The 24629-nt window shown below is 43.3% G+C and overlaps 5 protein-coding genes and 1 pseudogene across 5 annotated transcripts; 4 read left to right on the top strand and 2 right to left on the bottom strand.

Moving 5' to 3' along the window:
* Positions 1-214: 214 nt before the first annotated feature.
* Positions 215-6758, top strand: LOC117834472 (uncharacterized). Its single transcript, XM_072290296.1, has 5 exons — positions 215-430; positions 3508-3777; positions 4831-5025; positions 5123-5257; positions 5931-6758. Exons 1-5 carry the CDS (start codon positions 215-217, stop codon positions 6276-6278), a joined length of 1164 nt encoding a protein of 387 aa, XP_072146397.1. The 3' UTR covers positions 6279-6758.
* Positions 6759-7532: 774 nt separating this feature from the next.
* LOC140223615 (glutathione S-transferase T3-like) lies at positions 7533-9061 on the top strand. The gene is made up of 2 exons (XM_072295653.1): positions 7533-8240; positions 8329-9061. Exons 1-2 carry the CDS (start codon positions 7845-7847, stop codon positions 8932-8934), a joined length of 1002 nt encoding a protein of 333 aa, XP_072151754.1. The 5' UTR covers positions 7533-7844; the 3' UTR covers positions 8935-9061.
* Positions 9062-9491: 430 nt separating this feature from the next.
* LOC117834471 (uncharacterized) lies at positions 9492-10840 on the bottom strand. The gene is made up of 3 exons (XM_072290295.1): positions 10614-10840; positions 10205-10530; positions 9492-9991 (listed from the first exon to the last, which is right to left on the bottom strand). Exons 1-3 carry the CDS (start codon positions 10838-10840, stop codon positions 9492-9494), a joined length of 1053 nt encoding a protein of 350 aa, XP_072146396.1.
* A 1044-nt stretch (positions 10841-11884) lies between these two features.
* Positions 11885-13065, top strand: LOC117834470 (uncharacterized; annotated as a pseudogene).
* A 5175-nt stretch (positions 13066-18240) lies between these two features.
* Positions 18241-20044, top strand: LOC117866518 (transcription factor MYB60). Its single transcript, XM_034750738.2, has 3 exons — positions 18241-18635; positions 18793-18922; positions 19258-20044. The coding sequence occupies exons 1-3, from the start codon at positions 18500-18502 to the stop codon at positions 19832-19834; spliced, it is 843 nt and encodes a 280-aa protein (XP_034606629.1). The 5' UTR covers positions 18241-18499; the 3' UTR covers positions 19835-20044.
* Positions 20045-20732: 688 nt separating this feature from the next.
* On the bottom strand, positions 20733-23320 carry LOC117834206 (actin-related protein 2/3 complex subunit 5A). The gene is made up of 4 exons (XM_034713834.2): positions 23100-23320; positions 22940-23012; positions 22753-22853; positions 20733-21168 (listed from the first exon to the last, which is right to left on the bottom strand). Exons 1-4 carry the CDS (start codon positions 23198-23200, stop codon positions 21033-21035), a joined length of 411 nt encoding a protein of 136 aa, XP_034569725.1. The 5' UTR covers positions 23201-23320; the 3' UTR covers positions 20733-21032.
* Between the last annotated feature and the right edge of the window lie 1309 nt (positions 23321-24629).

Here is a 24629-nt window from a genome sequence, read left to right as displayed (position 1 = left end):
GTCAGATGCACAGGAGGTCGACGAGCGACGACGACTTAGACCTTAGTTAAAGGCGTCGACTGGATCCAATTATAAGCACAACAAGCCGTAATCCCAACCCACAGATAGCAGTGCCTGACCATGAATCCTCATACCAGGTTGTTGCTCACCATCATCACAGCCGTGGCCACCTCCTTCCTCGCCTCCGATGGAGTGAAGCTCCAACCTGCCGGCAATGGTGCCGGCGCGTGAATACCCCATGAGAGGGACGCCTTGCTGGCCTTCAAGCAAGGCATCACCAGCGACCCGGCAGGCCTTCTCGACTCATAGCGAGGAGGATCCCGTGGCCATGATCAGCTGGATTGCTGCCGGTGAGTGCAGCTACCGGATCGGCCATGTCGTCAGGCTTGGACTTCGTAGTGACTTGAACGACCCGATTATTGCACCCATGGTTGGGCAGATAAGTCAGTCTTTGCTTTCTTTGGAGCATCTAGAGCACCTTGTTCAGGGCGGGAATAGCCTTCAAGGGTCAGACGGTCGCATTCCAAAGTTCTTGGGTTCTCTCAAGAACCTAAAGTATCTTGACCTCTCTAGCATACCGTTTTCTGGCAACGTGCTATCTCATCTTGGCAATTTGTCGAACCTACAATATCTTGATCTTTCTTCTACGGAAGACACACACTCGACAGATGTGTCATGGCTAAGGCACACACTCGACAGATGTGTCATGATCTCTCAAGCAACTATTTTGACCATCCAATTGCATCCAGTTGGTTTTGGATCATAACCGAGACCTCAAACACCTCAGCCTTTATTCGCCAGGTTTGTACGGTCCACTTCCGCTTTCGCTACAAGACATGACATATCTGGAAGACCTTGATATTTCGCAGCCTTTTGGCAGCAAGCCCAAGTGTATCATGACAACAAACCTAAGAAATCTTTGTAATTTGGAAGTCCTACGCATAGGGTCAAAACTCTTATACGGTGACATAACAGAGTTGCTTGAGAGTCTGCCACATTATTGTCAATCCAGCAGATTGAGAGAATTAGACCTGTCAAACAATAACATAAGCGGCGTACTACCAAGCCGGATGGGACAATTAACCAGCTTGGAACGTCTTGACCTGTCGAGAAATGTACAATATTGTTAGTCTCAAAGAAATTTCATACCGAATAGATTTGTGAATGGAAAGAGATTATACTTGGAAGTTCTGAAAAACAATGGTTCCCTTTACAATGGGGTAGGGCTCCTCTTTTATAGTGACCCGTGAGCCACTTTACATTTCGAAAATGTCCTTTCTCAACCACTACATTCCTAGAATATGCCGTATATAAAGGTCATTGGGGTAACGTGTACAAATTGAATTCCTCCATGTAATCACGTTTCTCACGCCTTCATATAGTCACGCTTCTCGTGCCTTCATGTAGTCACGCTTCTCACGCCTTCATCCTTTCAACCTCGGGATTTCACCTTTGCGCCAGAAAACCTCCAGCTCATGCCTTCACCCTTGGCTCGAGAAAAACGCCCAACCTCATGGCATTTGGTCCGTCATGCTGCTCCAAAAGCTTGTAACCTCACGACGTCTTCCTTCAGGTTTCGTTCCTGAGTAAAAAGTAAAAAAGGTGAAAGCTCGGTGTTCGAGACTGACTTCGAACACTCGAGGGTTAGCTCAATTGGAGTTTAGTTATCAGCCAATAGTTGTCAGCTTCGAATCCCCAAAGTAACAAAGAAGATGCGAGGGTACGAGTTTTATTACCAGAATAGGTTCCATAAGAAGTTGCGAGGTTAACCGAGTTTTGTTCCTTGAACTTGCGAGGTTAGAGAGATTTTACCTATGAACGACGCTTGAGGTTGTTTAGTTTTTGGACGATCCTAACAAATATCCTTGGAACAATACCAAACTGCATGAGGCAATTAACAGGCTTGCAATTTCTTGGCCTGTCAGGCAATAACATCAGCGGATCAATACCAAATTGGATAGGGCAATTAACCAGTTTGGAATTTCTTAGCCTAGCACGCAATAACATCAGCGGAGTAATACCAGACCTCATGGCCCAGTTAACCAGCTTGAATATTCTTGACCTGGCTGAAAACAACATTACTGGACCTCTCCCGTCATTTGTTGGGAATTTTACTAGCTTTACTGGTCTAAAGAGAGCTTGCAGTGGATAGATTTGTCTTCTAATTCCTTAATGATTAAGATCGGTTCGGAATGGAAACCTCCCTTTACACTGATGGAAGGACATTTTGGATCTTGTCAGATGGGACCTCTGTTTCCTTCTTGGCTTAAATGGATGGCGGATATTGATAGACTTGATATTTCTACAAAAAAGTATAAGTGATCACCTTCCAGACTGGTTTTGCAATACATTCTCAAAAGTCACATACTTGAGCATAGCCAACAATCAAATTCGTGGAGGATTGCCAGCAAACATGGAAAACATGTCTCTGATACAACTCTTCCTTGGCTCAAACCAATTAACCGGTCAAATGCCTCTGATGCCAATAAGCCTAACCACATTGGACTTATCGAAAAACTACTTTTCAGGACTTCTGCCATAATATTTGGGGCTCCAACCTTACAAGTGGTTGTAATTTCAAAGGATGGAAGTGCGGGCGGTGAATAAATGAAGGTTTTTAGATAATGTGAACAAAAATGAAGTTGAATAAACATGCATGTACTTTTACCTAGTTTTGTAGTATATTCTGCACAACTTGCATTGAAATACTTTTTGGGACAATCATAGGTGCATTCTTATATACTTGTGATGTATGTGAAGTTATTTATTTGCAATTTTCAATTTGAACGGAAACGGTGATTTATGTTTCAGCTCCAACGTTGTTTGTCTGATTATAGTGTCAATCTTACTGAAAGTTTCAACGACCAGGTGCAATCTATTTTATGAACAAAAGATTATCTTTCTACATGGCGGTTATAAAAAATAAATAATAACGCAAATTCCCATTAAAAAGCATAATATTTTTAGTGTGATTAACACACTGCATTAATTGGATTATATGTCCTTCCATGTCACATCTCGAGCAACCACAATGAGTAATTGCACAGTTCTCTCCCTGTCACTTAATTGTTCCCTTGGGAACCAGGCTCATCTTGTTTCATCATCACCGAGCGTAGATTCAGGGCGTGTCATGTGTTGATGCATACTATAAAGATCACCAAATTTTAAACTTTTCCTAATTATATTTCACATACTGTTGCAAGTCGTTCAAACTTGAATTTTAATCAAATCTGATTCTCTATTTATTTATAATTCTTGAATACTTGTAATGCTAAAATTGATTAAAACTTAATTCCACACACGCACCAATCACCCAACCAATCAATTGGGACTCCAGGAGGCATACCCCATCCTCAGGGCCCCTTTGGGAACTCAAATCCCTAGGGGATCCCCACGCTTTCCCTGGGCTAGAAGCCCACGCGCCCCTCCGGCCACGGGCCAATCTAATCTGCCTTTTGGAAGCCTATTTGCCAGGAGAGCTCTACCCTATCCCTTTGTTTTCCACAGGTTGACTCCTCCCCACCTCTAGGGTCCGGGCGTCTATTCCCTGCTGACAACCGCATCGCACCGCCGTCCCCCGTGCCACTGGCGACCTACGAGCACCGTCGTGGCGTCGCCCGTGCGGCTCCCCCATTCCTGCACCTCCCCGTCGCTGCTCCTTGTCGCCTCCCCATCCTTCCCGTCGCCTCCCTATTCCCGCGCCGGCTCGATCTCCGCTGCTCCGTGACTGCCCCCATCTCCGGTGACTACTCCGTGGCTGCCTTGCCTCATCCTCCGGTGAGCCTTCCTTCTATGTTCTAATTCCAAGATCCATTATCTTGTTGTACATAGATTGCTTTGACTTCATATTGCAAGAACAAGTAGGACTGAAGATCTGGGTTCCAGCTCGGCACCAGATCGATCGCATTACTATTTTTTGGTAGTTTGTTTACGACTTCAGATTGCATTATTGTTCAAACTTTCAAGCACTCAGCCCTGGAGTCCGTACTGCTTGTCCATGCTAATTATTGTCCTTGTTTCTTCAGTGATCCACAGTTCTAACAATAGTGTGTTATTTATATATCAGAATTTATGGTTTCTGGTCTAAGGTATTGTTAACATTTTTTCTTTTGAAAAGCAAGGCACTAATGATATATTACACGGAATTTCATTGATTGACCAATGTCCACATGATAGCGGTAGTGTAGTAGTATTGATTGACCAAGCAATCTTACGTGGGTAATCTTCCTGCTATGTTCTAAATTTGATGCCAATAGGTCTACAGTCATAATAATGGATGATGCAGGCACCTGGATCAAGCTTTGAAAATGGCCAACACGTTATAATAGTAATGAGGGGAGAGCTCGACTGGTTCCGTTAGTTTGGATGGTTGTCCTACCTAAAAACCTGAAAAATTAGGTTCCTTAGAGCAACTCCAAGAGACTGCTAATCTTACCCCCTAATACTTTTTTTGGGGAAAAAAGAGAAAAAACAAACTCCAACAGTACACCTAAACCTTCCCCAATTTTTTAGCAACGCTAAAAAACAACCTACCACCATGTATATTTTAGAGCAACTCCAAGAGACTGCTAATCTTACCCCCTAATACTTTTTTTGGGGAAAAAAGAGAAAAAACAAACTCCAACAGTACACCTAAACCTTCCCCAATTTTTTAGCAACGCTAAAAAACAACCTACCACCATGTATATTTTAGCGTTCCCATTTCTCCCCCAATCGCGATTCCCGCGCGTGAGCCCACCCGTTCCCGCGCGCGCGAGCAGATATTCCTTCCCCGTGCGGCCTCTTCCCGCGCGCGTAGCGGCGGCGGCGGGGAGAGCAGCGGGGTGAGGGGCGTCGGCCGGGTGGACGACGAGCGCTACGCGGCGGCGGCGGCCCGCGGCAGCGTCCCGGTGGACAGCGAGGGCCAGGCGGCGGCAGGTCGGGGCGGCATCCCGGTGGACGGCGAGCGTCGGGTGGCAGTACGCTCCTCTCCTCCCCTGCGCAAGAGTCCGGGTTCCAGGCGGCGGTGGCAAGCAAAAGAAGAAGGTGCGGCTGTCTCTCCGACTCGCTCGTCTCTTCGTACAATCAGGGCTGCTGCCATCTCTGGGGTTCTAATGGTGGATGCGCTTATTTGTTTTTGCAGAAGTGGAGCAAGGGAAAGCAAAAGGAGAAGGTGAAGAACTCGGTGCTGTTCGACCAGGCCACCTACGACAAGCTGCTCTCCGAGGCGCCCAAGTACAAGCTAATCACCCCCTCCGTCCTCTCCGAGCGCCTCAGGGTAAACCCCTCATTCCAGATCTGGAGTACCATGAGTCGTGGGAACAGAACTAACTTGCATTATCTTCACTGTTCAGCGTGATCTTTGCTTATAAGTGACTGAACTGTTGTTTTGCTTCTGCTGCTGAACTTAGCAAGCAACAGATACCTAGACAGTGGTGTTCACTAGTGTTGAGCACAAGACATTCTAGCCTTGTGATCTCGAACACTACTTATGAAATTAGCAACAGAACTATATTTATATTGAACTTTTGTTAACTTACATCTATGTGTCATATCTAACTGAACTTAGAAGTAGTCTAAAACCTATCAATAAGGGATAGCTGACTGAGTCTTTGTTTTTCCTTATGCCGTTGAATTCAGCAATAGAAACTGGTGCACTATCATTCAGATAATGCATTGGTGTTATAAAGTAATTACTATGATGATATTGAGATGACTGGTGTAAGAAGGTGACTGGTGTAAACAATTTACTGCTCTTTTTTGTCTAAACTGAAGGCCATATAAGTTAAGAATATTTCATATCAACAATGAACTTACTTTATTTTATTAGATGGAACCATAATACAACTAATATATTACAATGGTGTTGTGGAACAGAGCTAACTTGCATTGCTGATATTGTTCTGCATATCTTCGCTTGGACGTGCCTGAACTCTTTGTTGCCTGTGCAGATGCAGGCACCACGGCAGGGCCAAGTAAGGCGCAGTGGAGGGATGCTTCAACGGCGTGTGGTGCTCGTCGGCGGCGACCACATCCCTCAATGGAACAGCAGCAGCAGAAATTTGGAGAGGTCCAGCAGCGACGACCTCGACCTGCCTGGTAGTGGTGACATGTGTGGTGATCTGCAAGGTCCTCCGATTGTAGCTCTTACCAGTGATGATTTGGACTCCCTATCGACGGTGCCGTACCCATCCAGCGGCGGCCCTTCTGGTGCTTTCGAACAAGCGGCCAACGGCAACCCATTTGTGAATGGTATGAATCATAAGCTCTTTAACTCAATTCCCCGTGAGATAAGATAGATTTCTTGTGCTGTGTAGTCAATTCTAAGTGGCTTTGTTTTGCCTATAGAAGGATTTTGCATTGATTGAAGATAATGTGGCAACTAACCTTAGCTTGTATTATCATATTGCTTTTCTTCAGAGCTTCAGGCAGTTCGATTCAGTACAGTAGCAACTGCTGTTATTTGTTCAGTTTTCAATTAATTGTGTGGCCACCAGCTTGGCTTTGTTTCTCAGATCTGATTAGCTCACAACCAAGTGTTCTCATTTGCTTGCTAGTTGCACTGTTGCTATTTCTATTTGTCTGAAGGGTCAGCATCTCAGCTCGGTTGAATTCATGTGAAATGTCTCTGTCCGGCAACAGTAGACTTTTTAGTCTTTGCATGCTTGCGTTGGCCTGTAGCTAGTTAGTATCTTGATCTATTCAATTCAGTGCAGTAGCTTGGCTTAGCTAAAAATTAAAGCCTGCTAATCTCATCCAGCTAACGAACTTGGCTTAGCTAAAAATTAAAGCAAGCTAACAACGACATCTCCCTCTCCGTTCCTTGTTCTGCTTCTACTACTGCTCCATGGCCAATGTATAGCCTGTGCACATGTGGATGATAGCGTTGGCGCCGATGGGTCTTGCCAACAAAAGTAATAGTAGTTGGCCTGCTAATTAATACAATATAGTATATGTGCATGGCAAGCGTGACCAGAAAACGGGACTTGTATTTGTTGCTTGATAGCCAAAAAAGCGGTTGTTGTCTGAAAACTTGTCACATGGTGCTGCTGCTGCTGCATGGCCATGACAGTGCTTGATGATCCGCCAAATAGAGCAGTGGCTGTGGCCAGCCGACATATTGGTTCCTTGTGAGTCAGAATGGTCCTGATGGATGCCTTAATGGTCCTTATGACACTCCTGCATTTCATAGCGTGCTCATGAAATTACATCCATTCCCTTCCTTGCTGCCAGATGAACATCTCGATCCGAGGATCCTGCATTCGGAGGATTTCCCTCTGGTCTCTTATCACTCTCTTCCGCACTGTCCATTATTGTTATAGCATAGAGACATAGATAATGGTACTGCATGTAGACTGACTGTGATCTGTGAGAGATGTATTTGTATTTGCAATGTGCTATGGTAGTTCTAGATCATTAACTTTGCTTATCCTTAATCTGATAGTGACGTGTGAGGGCCTTGTTCCTTGTAATTCTTGTTCTGTACAAGCTTTGTACTGTCGACTTCATAATTGAGCTGCAGGCATGTGAATGAACTGTATTACTTTGAAAAGAAACTTGGTTCTATGCTGTGAAGCAAAACTAAAGGGTATGTGGTTAAGTGGAAGTAGGAACAAGGAACAGTTTCATTGCTTCTCATAAGATGAGTTATAAATACTAAAATCAGCTGTGATCCTGACTAGTTGGCTCATATTCCCTTCACTTTAGGGACTTAGCTAGCTGACTAGTTGGCTCCTAGCATGTAGTCACCATCTTGTTGGCATGATAAAATATGCCACTTGAGCAAGTTTTTATATGTGTAGCCTCCATATACCACTTGATGTTTATTTTCTACCTACTGGGCAGGAAACGGATATTTTTCCAACATGATGATGGATGAAACCAATTTAGGGGATTCTCATTATTATAGCAACACATGTGGTGACCAACAATCCCAAGCAATTGAAGTTGGTCCAGCAGCCCCCTCCGCAAGGCCGAACCATAAGAGATCAAAGAACTTCAGTGACCACGAAGATGAGGTTTTGGTTTCAGCATGGTTGAATGTAAGCTTGGATCCGGTCGTAGGCAAAGATCAAAAAGGTGCCAAGTATTGGTCTCGTATCTGTGATTACTTCCATGAACACAAGACGTGCACCTCAAAGCGTACCATAAATTCTCTCATGCACCGGTGGGAGACCATACAAAAATGTGTGAACAAGTTTTGTGGATGTCTAGCACGAATTGAGTTAAGGCGTCAGAGTGGTAGTACAATGAAAGACAAGGTACTTACTATGCAATACCACGATTTGTTTCAACTATTTTATTTTTATATATCGTATATGAATATTTCTTGTATGGTGGTGCTTGTAGGTTGCAGAGGCATGTGCTTTGTACAAGTCTGAAGACGAACATCAGAAAGCATTCCAGTTCATGCATTGCTGGAATAAGCTGAGAACACAACCAAAATGGCTTTCTAAAATTGATGAATTGGCTGTTGGTAAAACATCTAACAAGAAGCAGAAGACAAGCTCAACTGTTGACCCGAATGCAAGTTCACCAAGTGAAATAGGACAAGGTGAGGTTCAAGGTCTAGAGGATAATGCATTGACAAGGCCGATTGGTAAGAAGAAGGCAAAACTAGCACTGCTGCAAGAGAAGAAAAAAAGTGTGACAGCAACCTTAGAAAATATGTGGGCACAGAAGAAAGAAACTGATGGGGAGAAAGAGCTAAAAAAAGAGGAGAGGTTCAACAAAGCTTTCGCTCTTGAACAAGAACGAGTTGCTCTTGAACAGGATCGAGTTGCAAATGAAAAACTACTTCTTGAGTTGAGGAGCCAGGAGGTCCAATTGCAAAAAAGGAGGGATGAAGAGAGGATTATGACCATGGATCTTACCGCCATGCTAGATGAGCAAAAGAAATACTACATGTCCTTGCGCGCTGAGATCATGAGTCGACTATCTATGTCTAGTACTTAATTACTATCATGTTTGTGTTCTGTTGATTTAGGAACTCTTTACCAATTTCATACTTGTTTTATTCACTTCGAACCTATCGATGATTTAGTCTGTTTGATATTGAACTATAAAGTCATTTATAAATTTCCGTTGCTTCCTGGAAATAGGAGAGAGAATGGTCAGGGTTGAGCTGAATCTGCTGATTTCTGAGCCGAAGACTGCAATGATGTGAGGATGTGGATTGGTTATGCAGTGAAGCATAACGTTAAAGTGCTTGATGTGGCCCTGGAGGCGTACGATCAGGATTCTCTGCCTCGTTGTGTTTTCGTATGTCCCTTTCTTCAGGAGCTGAACTTGCAGTTGGGAGACACTTCTTATGGGCATGTGGGATTGGTGCATATACTATGCTGATGAACACTACAACAATTTAGAAATGGAGCATATACTATGCCGATGAACATCTACCTTAGTCTACCTTAATTTCTAAATGATGAATACTAATGCACCAATTACAAATAAATTTATAAAGTAGCAAAAATTATTGAAAATAACAATTACTAGAGTTTAACTATAGGTAATCATTTGTAGAGGTCTGGATGATGTTGCCACAAGTGCTCGATGAGGTCATCTTGAAGCTGATTGTGAATATCTTTGTCCCTTATATTCTTGTAATTTTTAATAAACTCCTCAAGTTCAGGTGTTTCATCGTGAGAAATCTTCACCTTTTCTCCCACCCCATCATAATTTAAATCATCTTCCTCATCACGCTCATCCTCAACTATCATGTTGTGCATAATGACACAAGCCCTCATGATTTGTCTGAGGGTGGCTTCATCCCAAAATCGAGCTGGCCCCCTAACGATAGCGAAACGAGACTGTAGAACCCCAAACGCTCGTTCCACGTCCTTCCTACAAGCTTCTTGGGCAGTTGCAAAATATTTCTTCTTGTTACCTTGTGGATCAGGTATGCTCTTTACAATTGTGGCCCATGAGGGATATATGCCATCAGCAAGATAATAACCCATTGTATATTCGTTGTTATTAATGGTATAATTCACCTTTGGAGCTTGACCTTCAGCTACCCGTGCGAATAAAGAAGACCGGTGCAAAACGTTGATGTCGTTGTGGGAACCAGGCATCCCAAAAAAAGCATGCCACATCCAAAGATCTTTATCTGCAACAGCTTCAAGTATAATTGTAGGCTCATGCACATGCCCGGTATACATACCTTGCCATGCTGAAGGACAATTTTTCCACCTCCAATGCATACAATCAATCGACCCGAGCATACCAGGAAAACCTCTACTCTCTCCAATGGCAAGTAATCTAGCAGTATCATCTTCATTAGGTGATCTCAAGTACTCATCTCCAAAAACCTCAATAACAGCACTGACAAACCTTCTCAGACTCTCAATAGCAGTACTCTCACCAATACGGACATAATCATCTGTAGCATCAGCTGCTACTCCATAAGTTAACATCCGAAATGCTGCAGTAATCTTTTGCAGACTAGAAAGGCCAAGTACACCGGCAGCGTTTCTTTTCTGCACGAAATATTCATCGTGTTCCTCTACGGCATTCCATATGCGTACAAACAGTGTACGCCTCATTCGAAACCTGCATGTCAAGAGTAATGAGACACATGTATAATATAATTTTTTTTGAAAAAAATGGTTGAAATAAATCTATTGTTTACGTACCGTCGTCTGAAATAACTATGTCCGTACGTAGGATCATCTGAAAAATAATCTTGATACAACCTTTGATGCCCTGCCTGTCTGTCTCGCTGAAGTACTCGATGACCTATGATAGAACCACGATGTTTTGTTTCATCATCGGACTCATTCGCATTCACGGTCACATGAGTAACAGAGATTAAGAAATCATCATCGTCATCATCTGACGACGAATCCAACACTAGATGCATCGAAAGGCTTCGATTCATAGCAATTCCTTTTTACCTGTCTCCAATTATAGTTGGAGATCGAAGGAACTGTTTTTCCTAGGTATTGACAGCCACATAAAAACACATTACGACAGAATCCTCACATGTCAAAGCTGATCGCAACAAAAAAACAAAATGAAAATGATGCTAGGCAGTAATCATTACTTTGATCCGTGCAGTGCACGGAGGATGATGCCGGCAAGGAATGCCGTGCAGGGGCTGCTGAAGTCCACCGTGCAGGGGCTGCTGAAGTCCACCGTGCGCGGGGGTGGCGGCGTGAGACCTCTGGCGCACGGGCAGGTGGCGTGATAGGGTACGGAGGAGTATTTTTGATGGGCTCTGGACACGGTAAAAATCAACGGATACTAATGGGCCTAATGCGATGACGTGGCCTCTTTTAAATTATTGGGGAGTAGTTTTTAGCGATCTGCTGTGGGCTAATATGTTTTTTGGGGAAAAAATTTTTAGCATAGCTCCCAATATCTCATTTTGGGAAGAATTTTTTGGGGAACTCTTGGAGTTGCTCTTAGTACCTAATGAAACTTTCAATCAACCAAAATAGCTCGTGCAAATTAGAGACCTACAGTCGTTTGACCTCACTAGTTTTATTGCTGTATCACCATTTCAGTCGTTTGATTCCTCTCATTTATTTGTTTTTTTCCTTCACAGCAATCAATTAGCTTGTTAAATATTGGAATATGTTGCATGTTATAGCCTATAAGAACCACAAGATGGTCTATCATTTCCTCTATCTGCATAACGGAATGGCATTGCAGTTCTTGATGCCTGTATTCAGCATTCATTGTTGGCATACATGTCCTTGGTTTGCTGCTCAAGATTACAAATTCATAATGTTAGTACTGATGGTATATATTTCAAATTATACTGTTGCTTCTCCAAATGATGTTGTTTCTTTTTTTTCATCTAAATATGTAAGAACCTGTGAGCTTTTTCTCTTTTTTTTCTAGACTATATGCATTTGAGTAACGTAGTTTACTTGCCTTACCATATACATACATATAGATAATGGAACCTTGGGAGGATGAAGTTAGGAGATTCATGCTAGAGGAGGAAGAAGAGGATGACGAGCTATTCCTAGTTATGTCCCCGCTCTTCAGCAGTGTTTATATGAGGAGAAAAGGTCGGAGCATACCTCAACTCTGTCTGGTGCTGAAAGGGTCATACAAATCTTGGAAGGCCTCAAGAATTGGTGCAAAGTGGAGTTCAGGATGTAGCCTGAGATATTTAGAGTTATAGCAAATTATCTTAGAGTGAAGAACTTATTACGTGACACCCGTGGTGTTAGAGTTGAGGAGCAGCTGGGAATGTTTATGTTCATGCTCTCTCATAATGCAAGCACCGATAGGCTAAAAAAGGAATTCTAACATAGTGGTGAGACAATTCATAGGAAAATAACAGAGTTCTTCGATATAATTCCAGTATTGACTCATAGATTCTTGAAGCTCCCAAATGTGAACCATACACATGTGAAGATTGCATCAGACCCTCGCTTTATGCCTTTCTTCCAGAACTGCATTGGGGCCATTGATGGCACTCATGTTTCTATCACCATTGCACAAGAAAGAGCCGCTCCCTACAGAAATAGGAAGGGAACATTGTCACAGAACGTCATGTGTGCATATGACTTTGATTTAAATTTCACTTTCATCTCATGTTGTTGGGAAGGATCTGCATCTAATGCAAGGGTCCTACGGTCTGCACATGTGAAGAGTTTCCATGTACCTGTGGGGAAGTTCTACCTTGTAGATGGTGGATGCACAAATACTTCCTTGTTCATTTCTCCATACCGAGAAGTTAGGTATCACCTTAGTGAGTTTAGGAGACATGAAAAACAGTATGAAAATTACAAAGAATTGTTCAACCATCGGCATGCGCAACTATGCAATCATATTGAAAGGGTCTTTGGCGTGCTAAAAAAGCAGTTTCCAATCCTGAAAGTTGGGACATTTCATCCAATAGAGAATCAAGTTAAAATTCCAGCGGCAGCTGCAGTATTTCATAATCTCATTAGAGGGTTAAATGGGGATGAAGGGTGGCTGGATCACAAACCAAATAATATCAACCCATCTGATTATGTTGAGTTGCCAGAGAGGGATAACAACTACCCAAATGAACTACAATCAAATGAAGGAAGCACCCTACGAGACCAAATTGCTCTTCAGATGTGGGCTGCCCGTAATAATTAGGTGAAGCATAAATGTTTTCATGATAGCCTGTATTGTTTATTTCTAATCTTGTTTATTTTTAATCTTGTTTATCTAATCTTGTTTATTTCTTGCAGCCATGTCAACGGAAAGGGCTACGTGGAGCTACACGTATGAGAAGGGACTTGTGGATATTCTGAAAGAGCTTACCAACGTCCCAATATTTAAGGGATAAAATGGGTGGACTGTTGAAGGTTGGAGGAATATCACAAACAAATTCAATGATATGTTTCTAACGACACATTTCATGAAGCAACAAGTGCAAGAAAAGGAGAAAGAGCTAAAAGGAAACTATAAGATAATAAAAGAAGCAAGGAAAAGTGGTGTTGGCTAGCACGACACTTTGGGTATGATCATTGCAGAACCAAAAGGTTGGAAAAAGTTGATTAAGGTTAGGTCTCTTAAATGGAGAATCCACTTTATATAACAGCCCTTTATATAACAACTAACATTTATACAAACCATCTAATCATATGTTTTTGTTGTACTTCAATAGGATAACCACAAAGTCATCTAGTTCTGCAAGAAGCCATTTCCTTTATATAATAGCTTGGAATTATTGTATGAAGGTAATGCTTTCATCTTGCTGCTCATTGCCTCTGTTCTTGTTTTAGTGCTGTGGTGTGGATGGTGCTTTAGAGAGTCACTTCATTGTAGATCATGTTCCTAGTTTGAACTCTCGCTATTGTAGATGCTAAGATGTTGATATTGTTACCTTGATTTTTTGTTTAATAGGAAGTGTAGCCACAGGGGATTTAAATTTTACATCAATTCAGCCACCACCACAAAGAACTGAGTTGCAACCTGAACCCGCTCCACAAAGTAGTGAGCTGCCAGCTGAACCCAATCCCCAAACAAGTATCTCAGAGCAAAGCAATCATAGCATGGCTTCTATTGATAGAAATCCACTCAGTTTTGGTCTTGGTGGTGTAGAAAGCACAGAAGTTCAATCTGCTCCAGCTAGTCGTAATTCAGAGGACCAAGATATTACCGGTGGAAAGAAACACAAACAAAGTCAGATGGCTGCAAAACTTGAGGATTACATTGACTTTAGAAAAGATCAAATTGAAAAAACTCTAGAAAAGTTAGAAGAGGAGAAAAGACGTGATGAAGACTACTCAATCGAGAAATGTATTGACATTATGGATGCTATGGAAGGGCTATCGGATGAACAAAAAGCTGATGCAAATGAAGTTTTCCAAAGTGAAACAAATAGAAAAATATTGGTGGGCACAAAAAATCCAAGTGTCCGGCTAATTTGGTTGAAGAAAAAGATTGCTCGGGTATGTGCAAATCAAACTAATAGCTTGAGCATTAAATAACTTGTATCTTACCATGAGACAAAATGTTTACGATCTGGTGTTCCAACTGATATTGCAAACAGGTGGCATTATGAGGCAGCATATTGCATATGACTTAGCGGAAGCAACACATGATCAGAGAAAAGTGAAGTGGCCTTCATCATTAGCATCTGAGAAACGTTCAAGATCATAGCTAGATTTTGCTCCTCCTATCTGGCAATTTTTATATACATGCACCTACTATTTGTCCATTTTTTATGTTACTGGTGTCTATGTAATATATTGGTGTCTGAGCTGGAGGACTATAATTTAAATATTGGTGCAGATTTTAGTTTTCAGTTTATATTGCTGAGGCAGATCACTTGTTTTAGCTTTCAGCTTATATTTCAGAGTACGATGTCAGTTTAAGTGTTTATTTGGAGTTTCAGAATATTGGGCATGTGCAATTTACAGCTTACAACGAGCAAGCTCATAATCAATATGTCATGATACACAAGTTTGTACATACATCCTGAGTATCGTACCAATGAGCAAGCTCGTAATCAATATAGTTATGATATGCGTGGGCAATCTGAGTGATTCCAAGGGACATCGGCTCCCGGGGATTGCAGAGGCCTTGCTTCCAAATAGCAACAGGTAAGGGGACAGGGAAGGGAGAATGGCTCCCGGGGATACGACCGGGCAATTAAATCCCCGTCGAGGGTTGGGGGTTTGCTACCAGGGCAAATCAGGTGCACGTTCACAAAGTGACCCTGAAGGAGCTGCTAGTGGTATCGGGAGGGACTGGACAAGAGAAGATCAAACATCATGGATTCATTTCTCTAGCTCTCCGCTGCTTTCTTATATATTTTGCTGGCTTACCCATTAAACCCTCCAAATCCTGAACCTCTAATGATTGTCCAGATTAACAAGTCTGTACTCCTGAATAATCGAGTACATGGATTTTCTGAAGCCATTTATTGCCGCCCCATCTAATTTGTCATCTCGCCAACAGTAGCCATGGTGTAGATGCAGGGCTGGTCCTGGACTCTGGGGACAGCCTGCGGCCCTGCAGGGACGACCCACAAGATCATTGATGTTGATGTGATGATGTCCCATCAACCTACGGGTGGAAGTGAATATCTAGTTACTCAAATTGTCCTATACATGTATCTGTTAAAAATGTAAATGTAGATTTCTGTATCCATATCCAATACTAGCATGGATACTAATAAAGTTGATATATCCGAATCGGTATTCGAAAAATGATGGATGTCCAACATTTTAGAGATTTAAAGGTCTCCACCACTCCCTCTTTAGTTCAAAGAATGTAGGGTCTTCAAAATCACAAAAAGGATCTAGTCATTTTAGAGATTTACATTTATTAAGCTATAGACGGATGGTGGAGACATGTAGGTCTGGGGAAGTGTGGGCTTGTGGCTGTAATTGGTAGTGACCGTCCTGGTTATCATAACCGATTGGTAAGGAAAACCTTGTAGAAAAATGTATGGGCGTACAGACTTGGAGTAGTAAATGCTATTCTCTAGCAGGGTCATGCATATATTCAGTCAATTAGCTCTAGTGTACTTTTGACTATTGCCGGTACCACTTTTTTTTTCATTTTACTTTTGATCTTCGCGCCCGTGTGCAAGCTCGTGCGCTCGTTCGTACTACGTGTGTACGTACGGGATAAACATTTGACTTGCAACCAAATTTTTCTACACGTATGTAAACCCTGGGGGTCAACCACGGCGCGACTTCACGAGCCGTTTCACGCCGATCGCTTGCTTTTTCGTTGTCACAAGCCGATACGCGATGCCCATGTGAATGTGATACAGGCGATGGTTCATGGTAGGACACAGACCAGCAGATGGGTCCATGCATGTCCATCCATGCATTGCATATGCATGCGTATGTCCGGGTGTACATGCCACTTGAAAGCTAAGGCTGTATTTGGATTCACCTTGGAACTAAACTCCCCTTTAGCCGGGGACTAGTTAGTCCCTTCCTACTTGGTTCTAATGATTAAAGGGCATTAAATGAGTTGTACAATGACCAACTTACCCCTAATTGTCTCTGCCTATTTCCTTCTCCCACTCCATGGTCGAGCCACCTCCTCCTCCTCCTCGCCGGGAACCTCATGGGCGCCGACCTCTGCGCCGCACGGTCCCCCTCCTCCTCCTCCTCCTCCCCCTCCGCCGCCATGTGCTACGCCTGGGACGGTGTGTTCTGCGATGCCGCCGGTGGCCGCGTTGCGTTCCTGCGCCTCCCCGTGCGCGGCCTCACGGAGCCCTTCCCGGCGGGCGGGAGCGACCGGTGAGGCCGGGAGCGGCGGCAGGTGGGTGGCCGGGGGCGGCGGGGCCAGCAGCAGGGCAGGGCTGGGGAGGGCAGAGCGGGTAGGGTGGGCGGGGGCGGTGGGGGCCGGGGAGGGCAGCGGCGCAGGCGGGTGGCGGGGGCCGGCGGGAGGGCAAGGGCCAGTGGTGGGGGTCGGGGAGGACAGGGGCCGGCGGGGGTAGCGGGGCGGGTGGGGTGAGGGGGACACGGACAGGTTATAAATGAGGGCAAGGGGCGTCCAGGGTACACTTTAGTCCCCATAAGCAACCCCTTGGTGACGTATGGACTAAAGTTTAGGGAGTAAAGTTTGGTCCCCATTAGCAAGTCTGTTTGAAACTTTAGGACTAAAAGAGGCTAAACTTTAGTCCCTAAAAATAAGTAAGGTGAATCCAAATACAGCCTAAGTCTGCACCGCGAGAGGGAGCTTAGAGGGAATGCAAAAAAAAAATCAAGTTTGATATGATGTTCTGTTACAACTAGATCCTTTGTTATTATAAGCACATTTTTTTTAAGATATACTCCCTCCGTCATGTAATACAAGGCATCCAAGCATTCAAAAATTATCCTCAAATACCAGGTATTGTAGGCATATTTGGATGAATGCTCATTTAATTATCCCTGAAATTGACAAGGCAAGGTGACTAAAAATAAGTTCCTTGTTAGTATATGCAGCTGCCATTAAAAGAGCCAGACAACACAATTCCTCATGTACTTAGGAGTATACGTATCTTTAGCTACTCCTGCTAATATGTCCTAAAATCTCTAGGATATCTTGTATTTCAAGATGGATAGAGTAGAGCTTGATTTCTACCATGTCGATGTGTAGTATTCTCATAACTTCTAAATAAAGTACAATAATATTTTTGGGACGAAGGATGTATCACATCTAAAGTACAATAATATATGGAGGTCTAACCTTAAGTAGGCCGTGTAAAGTACAATAATGTATGGAGGTCTAACCTTAAGTAGGCCGTGTAGACACTCTTTAATTTGCTCGCTGAATAAATCCACTCACGTGTGCATGTATCACTCGTGCGTGTCTAGGACTTAACCAATCCCTTTGGAAAGGTAAATTCATGATGCTCAGGATCCATCGTAAGGATCCCCAGTCGATTTCGGTAATAAGTAGTAAGTGATCCGGTTCTTCTTCAAATAAAATTCTTAACAAGAGCCCGTCTGAACTGGATTGAACTGCAAGAGAAAAGAGCCAGCCTGCATCTTCCAGGTGCGCGCACACACGCACACGGTGCTCATCAATGCCCAAGAAATCTGGAGAGACGACGACGCAAACAAGCGCAGCGCAATTACTCCCCTCATGAGCGGCCACAGCGAAAAAGGGAAGTCCTTGAGCAACACGTCAACCGTTCGTTCCTGCACACGAACAAAAGCAAAGCAAAGGTCGCCGGACGCCCATTCATGTGATCACCTGTCTGACTTTCTCGTCGGAAAGCAACAGTGCGAGATCAAAAGCAGGAGAACACAGCGCGGGGAGAGGCTTATGAGGTCATGCAGTATATAAGCACTCACATGTGGCGACCGAGCTAGGGCAACCTGTGCGGCAAGGGGACAGGTAGGAGATAAAGCTGCTGCTGCAGGTTACAAAGGTGACCTGGTGTGGTGTGTCCTAGAATAAAAGGAGCCAGCAGAGAGGGTACCAGCAAGAAGGCCGGAAGGTTTCGGAGGCCGTTGTGCAGGGCCATGGCTGTGTAGGCAGCAGCCAGAGCTTTCTTGCTCCTCAACTTGCCTATCTGCTAGCTAAGACTAGCTCTAGCTAGGTGTATCCGAGGTAGGAGGCAGCAGGTATGGGGAGGCCACCGTGCTGCGACAATGGCGTCGGCGTCAAGAAGGGGCCTTGGACGCCGGAGGAGGACATCGTCCTCGTCTCCTACATCCAGCAGCATGGCCCCGGGAACTGGCGGTCCGTGCCCGAGAACACAGGTTAGTTGGGATCTCAGCCAGCTCATCACAGGCGCTCTAGATGTTTGGTTGCGCTTGGTTTTTGTTTTCTTTGAGTGTGCTTGGTTTTGTAGTTTGTGCTTAGTTATTTGAGAGAAGTGTGTTTCATGGTTTGATGTTGCGTGTATGTTTGATTTAGGGTTGATGAGGTGCAGCAAGAGCTGCAGGCTGCGGTGGACAAACTACCTCAGGCCCGGGATCAAGCGCGGGAACTTCACCCCTCACGAGGAAGGGATCATCATCCACCTTCAGGCGTTGCTTGGCAACAAGTAATCACCATTCCTAAAATTGATTCTTTTAGCTAGAACCTCTCTAAGAATTGTTGATGTACCACTATGCAAGGACCGATTAAAAGTTACATTAAATCTAGCATAGACTCACAACTTTATTTCGTAAAACCTACCAACTTCATATCCATCATTGGCTTAAAAAAATGATTCAATTCCATTTCGATGGCAAGTACAAGATTGAAATAGGTCAAGCAAAGCCCTGACTAACTGTATAATAACATAATTTATAGCGTCCCAACAATAATGTTCTTTGTCTCCCATACTCTTACTAATACTATAATATGGTGTCTAACATATCTTGTGCATACATACAGGTGGGCAGCCATAGCCTCCTACCTCCCTCAAAGAACCGACAACGACATCAAGAACTACTGGAACACACACCTCAAGAAGAAGGTGAAGAGGCTGCAACAGCCAGCAGCGGACTCCTTCCAAACCGCTCCCTCCAACGCAGTCACCAGCCCAAACTACTACAGCCCCACTAGCAGCAGCCACCACAGTCTTCAAGGAATGCAACCCATGAACAGCTACCCCAACACCACCTGCACCAGCGCACCGAGCAACAACGAGGCCGCTGCCGTCTCCAACCTCTTCCAGACATGGATGAAGCCATCACCAGCGGCGACATCCAACTGCAAGATCACCATGCAAGAGTTCCAGGAAGAACAGGACGCTGCAGCTTCAATGCTTTGCAAGGATCAGGTTGTGATGACGACAGGAGATGTTAGCAAGTCTTCGGCATTGGAGATGGTGGTGGCGCCGGTGATGGGAGCGAGCACTGCTACCTTCTCGCTGCTTGAGGACTGGCTGCTCGAGGACATGCCCGGGCAGGCCATGGATGGGCTCATGGGGATCTCTGCCGGCTGCTGTGCAGATCCCATCATGTTCTAGTTGTATTGTGTCTTGGCTATCACATAGGATTCTCAATGAGTCGTGCACTTGTAATGTTGGTTGATCGAATGATAAGATCCGGTCGATCCTATGTTTCCGGTAATAAGCCGTTTGTTTCCTCGGGGAAAAAATCCTGGAGATGATCCAGTGAATTTCGAGATATTAGTAGTACTGATGGATTAATAAAATGGTTTAGACTTCAGTACCTAATTTGGATATTCATTCATCTGCTTTGATGTCTTTGTAAGGCTTTTCTATGCAATTTATGCGTGGTTCATGTGTCATGATCGCCTATGATTTTTTGGGGGGATTTTTTAAGTTCATGCTCTATGCCTCTGATGCACACGTGCGCAGTTCTTTGAGTGAACAGAATTGTTTTCAGATGAATCTGACTACAACTTTGTTCCTATAATCAACCGCTCCATGGTTACTGAATGCAAAATGTTGTTGCATGAATATATACTAGCTAGCGTTCATGCAGTTCGGCTATTCACTGAAAGCATGGAGCGTACTGCACGAAATTTATTCAGTAGTATTATTTTTACTTATTTTAAGAAACTAGTTTTCAGGGGTCTCATTAGCTGGTACTTCCGGGGATTCTGGGTTTCAGTTTCAACCAATATTTTAGATAGTGTTATTTTACAAAGATGAGAATGTTAGTACACGTACTGTTCTAAAAGTGATTGTTACATTTTATTCTAGTACCATAGAATAATTTCACTTTCAGCATTTATCACACGCCTTCTCCTTTTCCTTTTTGTAAGTATGGCCATACATTTGGGAAAGAAAGAAGAACAGCCATTCTAAGCACAAAACACAAAACTAAAGGTTTGGTAGCCAGATAATACACATTTACATTAGAATGGAGAACAAAACCATAAGATTGGAAGCTTAACAATTGGGGCCAAAAAGACATTCCAACCATCTTTTCAGCTCTGATGGTACAGAAACACCTTGAATTTTAGCTATAGTAGCGAAACCCAAGAGTCTAGTAAAAGAGTTCAAAACAGCATAATACTACATAAGTTCATATTCAGCCATTCTAGTAAGGTACAATGAAGCTCTAACTGAAACTGACAGATGACAAAAAAAGAGATGCAAAACAGCTAGCTAAAAATTTTCATATACCTAAGTTGTCTGCTATGATTTATCACAAGCAGGAAGCAAACTTCGTTCTGCCCACCCTCAGAGATGAAGCTCACACAGTGTTTGCAGTGTCAGCAAGTGATCGCAATATACATCCTAAGCCTGCCTTCTCAGTCAGTTTTTCATGAATTTTGAGGCACTGGTCACACGTTGGTCTGTCCCCTGTCGATAATCCTCTATAAAGGTACCTGCAAGAAAATTCATCTTTAAATCATGTTGCTTTCATACACCGCTTTCCACAAAAATCATAAACAAAAGAGCACGTAAGGAAATATTGATGCCTCACTCCAAAACCTTTTACTGCTCATAGAGCAACTGCTATAGCCCCCTGCTTGTCACAGCTTGTACTGAAAAGCAGATTTCTCAGCTAACCAGCAGGGGAAAAAAAAAGCAGAGGTTGTACCAAAAGCCAGGATTCTGCAGTAGCTTATTGGTAAGCAGATTCTGTGAATGAACTAAAAAGCAGCAATAAGCAGAAGCTGCTTTCCAACAGCATTTTAAATAAGAAGCTTATGCAACAAGCAGAAGCTGTGCCATCAAAGGAGCCAAAGAATCATATGTGGACAGATGTTAGGAGACACACACATCAATTAAAGTGAAGAAGAATTGCAGTGAAGTAGTGCATAGACAACTCAATTGGCCACAAATTTTGTCATAAAAAAATGTGTTGCAACTTAATAAAAAATAGGAAATAGGAGTGGCAATGTGGATAAGCCTAGGTACATCAGTCAGCATATCTGATCAACGAACATGATGGTGCAGAAAGCACTATTAAGATTAAGACAGAAGTAATGTATCCAAATTTCATGCTCCGGTAAGACTAAGTACAGTGATTGTTTAACTCTTGAAGTCATACTGCCACACTTTGTGGATGAGGCCAGACTTCAAGCTCACAGAATCAAAGAAAGCAATAGACAATCTTACCTTACCTTAACTGGGTTGATTTAATTTAGCTTAGCTTGTATAGCTCTATCTTGAAGTTTTTTCCTTTTAGGGTACTTTGGTGCCCCTTTTGTTTTATCCTTGTACAGTTTCTTCTTCCTTTTTAATATATTTTATCACAGTGGGGGCCTCCCCCGCTGTACAGTTTTCAAAAATAAAATTCATTGTCAACTGTAGCGCAAATTTGCAAAAATTGTACACATTCAGACACGTAGATATCATTTTGCACACTGACTTCAAAGTATGGCTTTGATCATAATTTTCTATTGTAATATATCTGTCAAATAAAATTATGGAGAATTTTTAAAGAGGATTTTACACATTGTTTCATATGGCTGATCCAAAATGTATAAAGATATAATTATCAAAGCCAAAGTAGATTGAATGCGCAAAATCTAAAATAGCATTTATTTTAACTAGAGAGAGCAACAGCCCCCAAAAAACAAATCTATATACTCCAATGGAATCATTCTCAAATTTAGTCTCTAAGTTATTAACATTTCTAGTCCCCAAAAGGGAAAAGATTGAAAGTTAAGTCCGAACCAGGACGCATTGACAGATCGTTAGGAGCATGGCAGGATCAAAATCACAAGCTCTGTTCCACATTAGGAAGTATGATGTTTTCAATTCATCAACTATGACACATTCAGGGAGGATCAATACAACTAAATGCTACAATACAGTGATACACATCTGGAATCCAAACCAGAAACTGGCTATTGGCACCATCCAAAGTAAAAAGACACTGCCCTGCTCTGACCAAGAAAATTGAATCTCGGAAGAGTTATGAAAATGGAGGGGAGGTGAAGAGGAATGGAGATGTGTCTCACTTCATGAGGATGTCGTAGTACTCAGGATCTAGCGAATTGAACATGCCGTCGACGTCCTTAATCGCCATCATCGCCCGGTGCACCACAATCCAATTCGCCGACTGCGCCCAACCAACACTGCCTGTCAAGAAATCCAGATCGAAGCCATGGAAGAAACAAGACCAAGCATTGAAAAAAAAAATCGAACCTTGCATCGCTCATCTCGGGTCTTGAGGGGCGACCCCTCGAGCGCCGTCTTCAGGGCTTCCACCGGCTTCGACCTGCGCGCGCCGCGCAGAAAGGATTGGGCCAATCAAGAAGCGGGGGAGGAGGAGGAGGTCGGCAGGAGAAGGGGGAAGGGGGATTACTGCTTGAGGAGTGTCTCGATCTTGCGGGACTTCTGCTCGATGCGGGTGATGATGGCCTCCAGGTTCTCGTCAGCGTCGGGGTACGCCGACGAGGAAGCCATCCCGCCGGCGACTGGGAAGGCGGGTCGGGTCGGCTCCCTCTTGTGCTAGGTGCTCTGTTCTTGGTGGTATCCGTGGATTCGGCTCGTCTGCTTGTAATTGGCAGGTAGGCAGAAACAGAGTGTCTTCTAGATTTACACACATGCCAGTTTAAATCGTCATTTCAGGCTTAGTTGCCCAACTTTGAACAACTAAAATTATTGTAGCAACACTGTAGCATTTCGTTTGTATTTGTAAATTATTGTTCAAATATTGACTAATTAGGCTCAAAAGATTCGTCTCGCAAAGTACAACAAAACTGTGCAATTAGTTTTTGATTTCGTCTACATTCAGTACTCCATGCATGTACCGTAAGTTTGATGTGACGGGGAATCTTCTCTTTGCATAGTGCCAAAGTTAGGATTTTGGGGGAACTAAACATGACCTCATTCTCTGCAAAGTCCGCCTGGACACACGAAACTGTTCTAAAATGGCCAAGGTATGCATAGGGATATTTTTCCATGCCATGATTGAAAAAAGAATGGAAGAACGATATTAACAACATAGCTATTATGTCTTCTAATCGAGTCAGATTGCACAGAGATCCCGAGTCTGCATTATTACTTTTTGAAAGATTTATTTACACTATTACTGCTTGGCACAGCCAAACTCACATTATACCCCCAACTTTCAAGAGGGCCCATTGATTCATGTTTCCCTAGACCCTAGCTGAGTTCTTATTCTCGCCTCGTACTTTTCAGGTTTCGGAAGGCCGAACGTGGGCGTCGATTCGTTCTGTCGATAGGCTAGGGTGCGGTGACTGCCGAGCCGGCGACGCCTGTGAGCAAGGGTCGAGGGCGCGACTCGTCACTCGCACGAGGCGGCGAGGCGGCGCCGGTGAGGCCTCCTCCAGCCCTTCGATTCCTCGTACCAGGACGCGATGTGGCGCTCAGGGACAACCCGGAGATAAGCCACAAAGGGTTTTTTCCCCCTTCAATCGATCAATTCTACATAATCCTTCATATATGAAGTACAAACTAGTGAACTAGTTTATTTATTGTTTGAGCGTGTATCCCTCAATTTTGTTCTTTTCATTTTTCTATACATGTCAAATTGATCTAGACGTTGGTGTTCCAAAGCCATTTCTTCTACAAGTGCAAGTCGATCTGAAAATATGAACCCGGTTCTCAAAAATGCAATGTGTTATATAATGACACAAGAAAGACCAAATGATCTAGCCATGATAAATAGCATTTGAGAGTGACATATTGGAAAGATTGATTTTTTTAAGTGGAAAAAACATTGATTATGAGTATATCATTGAAGAGTTTATTCCAAGGAACACCAAAAATTGATGTTGTCAAGTGAAAATTATGCAACTAAGATCAAATAAGTACAATTCTTAATACATATTATTGCTATTGCTATGTACTCCCTTTAGGTTTTTTTACA

The sequence above is a fragment of the Setaria viridis genome, chromosome 8, assembly GCF_005286985.2.
Source record: "Setaria viridis chromosome 8, Setaria_viridis_v4.0, whole genome shotgun sequence".
In the NCBI taxonomy this organism is placed as follows: Eukaryota; Viridiplantae; Streptophyta; class Magnoliopsida; order Poales; family Poaceae; genus Setaria; species Setaria viridis.
This window is presented reverse-complemented; position numbering and strand designations above follow the sequence as displayed.

Coding starts and splice junctions, on each gene's coding strand:
- LOC117866518 (XM_034750738.2), top strand. CDS start 18,500: ATGGGGAGGCCACCGTGCTGCGACAATGGCGTCGGCGTCAAGAAGGGG. Junction 18,636..18,792: donor GTCCGTGCCCGAGAACACAG/GTTAGTTGGGAT, acceptor TGTTTGATTTAG/GGTTGATGAGGTGCAGCAAG. Junction 18,923..19,257: donor CAGGCGTTGCTTGGCAACAA/GTAATCACCATT, acceptor GCATACATACAG/GTGGGCAGCCATAGCCTCCT.
- LOC117834206 (XM_034713834.2), bottom strand. CDS start 23,200: ATGGCTTCCTCGTCGGCGTACCCCGACGCTGACGAGAACCTGGAGGCC. Junction 23,013..23,099: donor ATCGAGACACTCCTCAAGCA/GTAATCCCCCTT, acceptor CGGCGCGCGCAG/GTCGAAGCCGGTGGAAGCCC. Junction 22,854..22,939: donor CCCGAGATGAGCGATGCAAG/GTTCGATTTTTT, acceptor GGTTGGGCGCAG/TCGGCGAATTGGATTGTGGT.
- LOC117834471 (XM_072290295.1), bottom strand. CDS start 10,840: ATGCATCTAGTGTTGGATTCGTCGTCAGATGATGACGATGATGATTTC. Junction 10,531..10,613: donor CATAGTTATTTCAGACGACG/GTACGTAAACAA, acceptor CTTGACATGCAG/GTTTCGAATGAGGCGTACAC. Junction 9,992..10,204: donor AGAGAGTAGAGGTTTTCCTG/GTATGCTCGGGT, acceptor TCGCACGGGTAG/CTGAAGGTCAAGCTCCAAAG.
- LOC140223615 (XM_072295653.1), top strand. CDS start 7,845: ATGATGATGGATGAAACCAATTTAGGGGATTCTCATTATTATAGCAAC. Junction 8,241..8,328: donor GTAGTACAATGAAAGACAAG/GTACTTACTATG, acceptor TGGTGCTTGTAG/GTTGCAGAGGCATGTGCTTT.
- LOC117834472 (XM_072290296.1), top strand. CDS start 215: ATGGTGCCGGCGCGTGAATACCCCATGAGAGGGACGCCTTGCTGGCCT. Junction 431..3,507: donor ACCCGATTATTGCACCCATG/GTTGGGCAGATA, acceptor TGTTTTCCACAG/GTTGACTCCTCCCCACCTCT. Junction 5,026..5,122: donor GTGGCAAGCAAAAGAAGAAG/GTGCGGCTGTCT, acceptor TTGTTTTTGCAG/AAGTGGAGCAAGGGAAAGCA.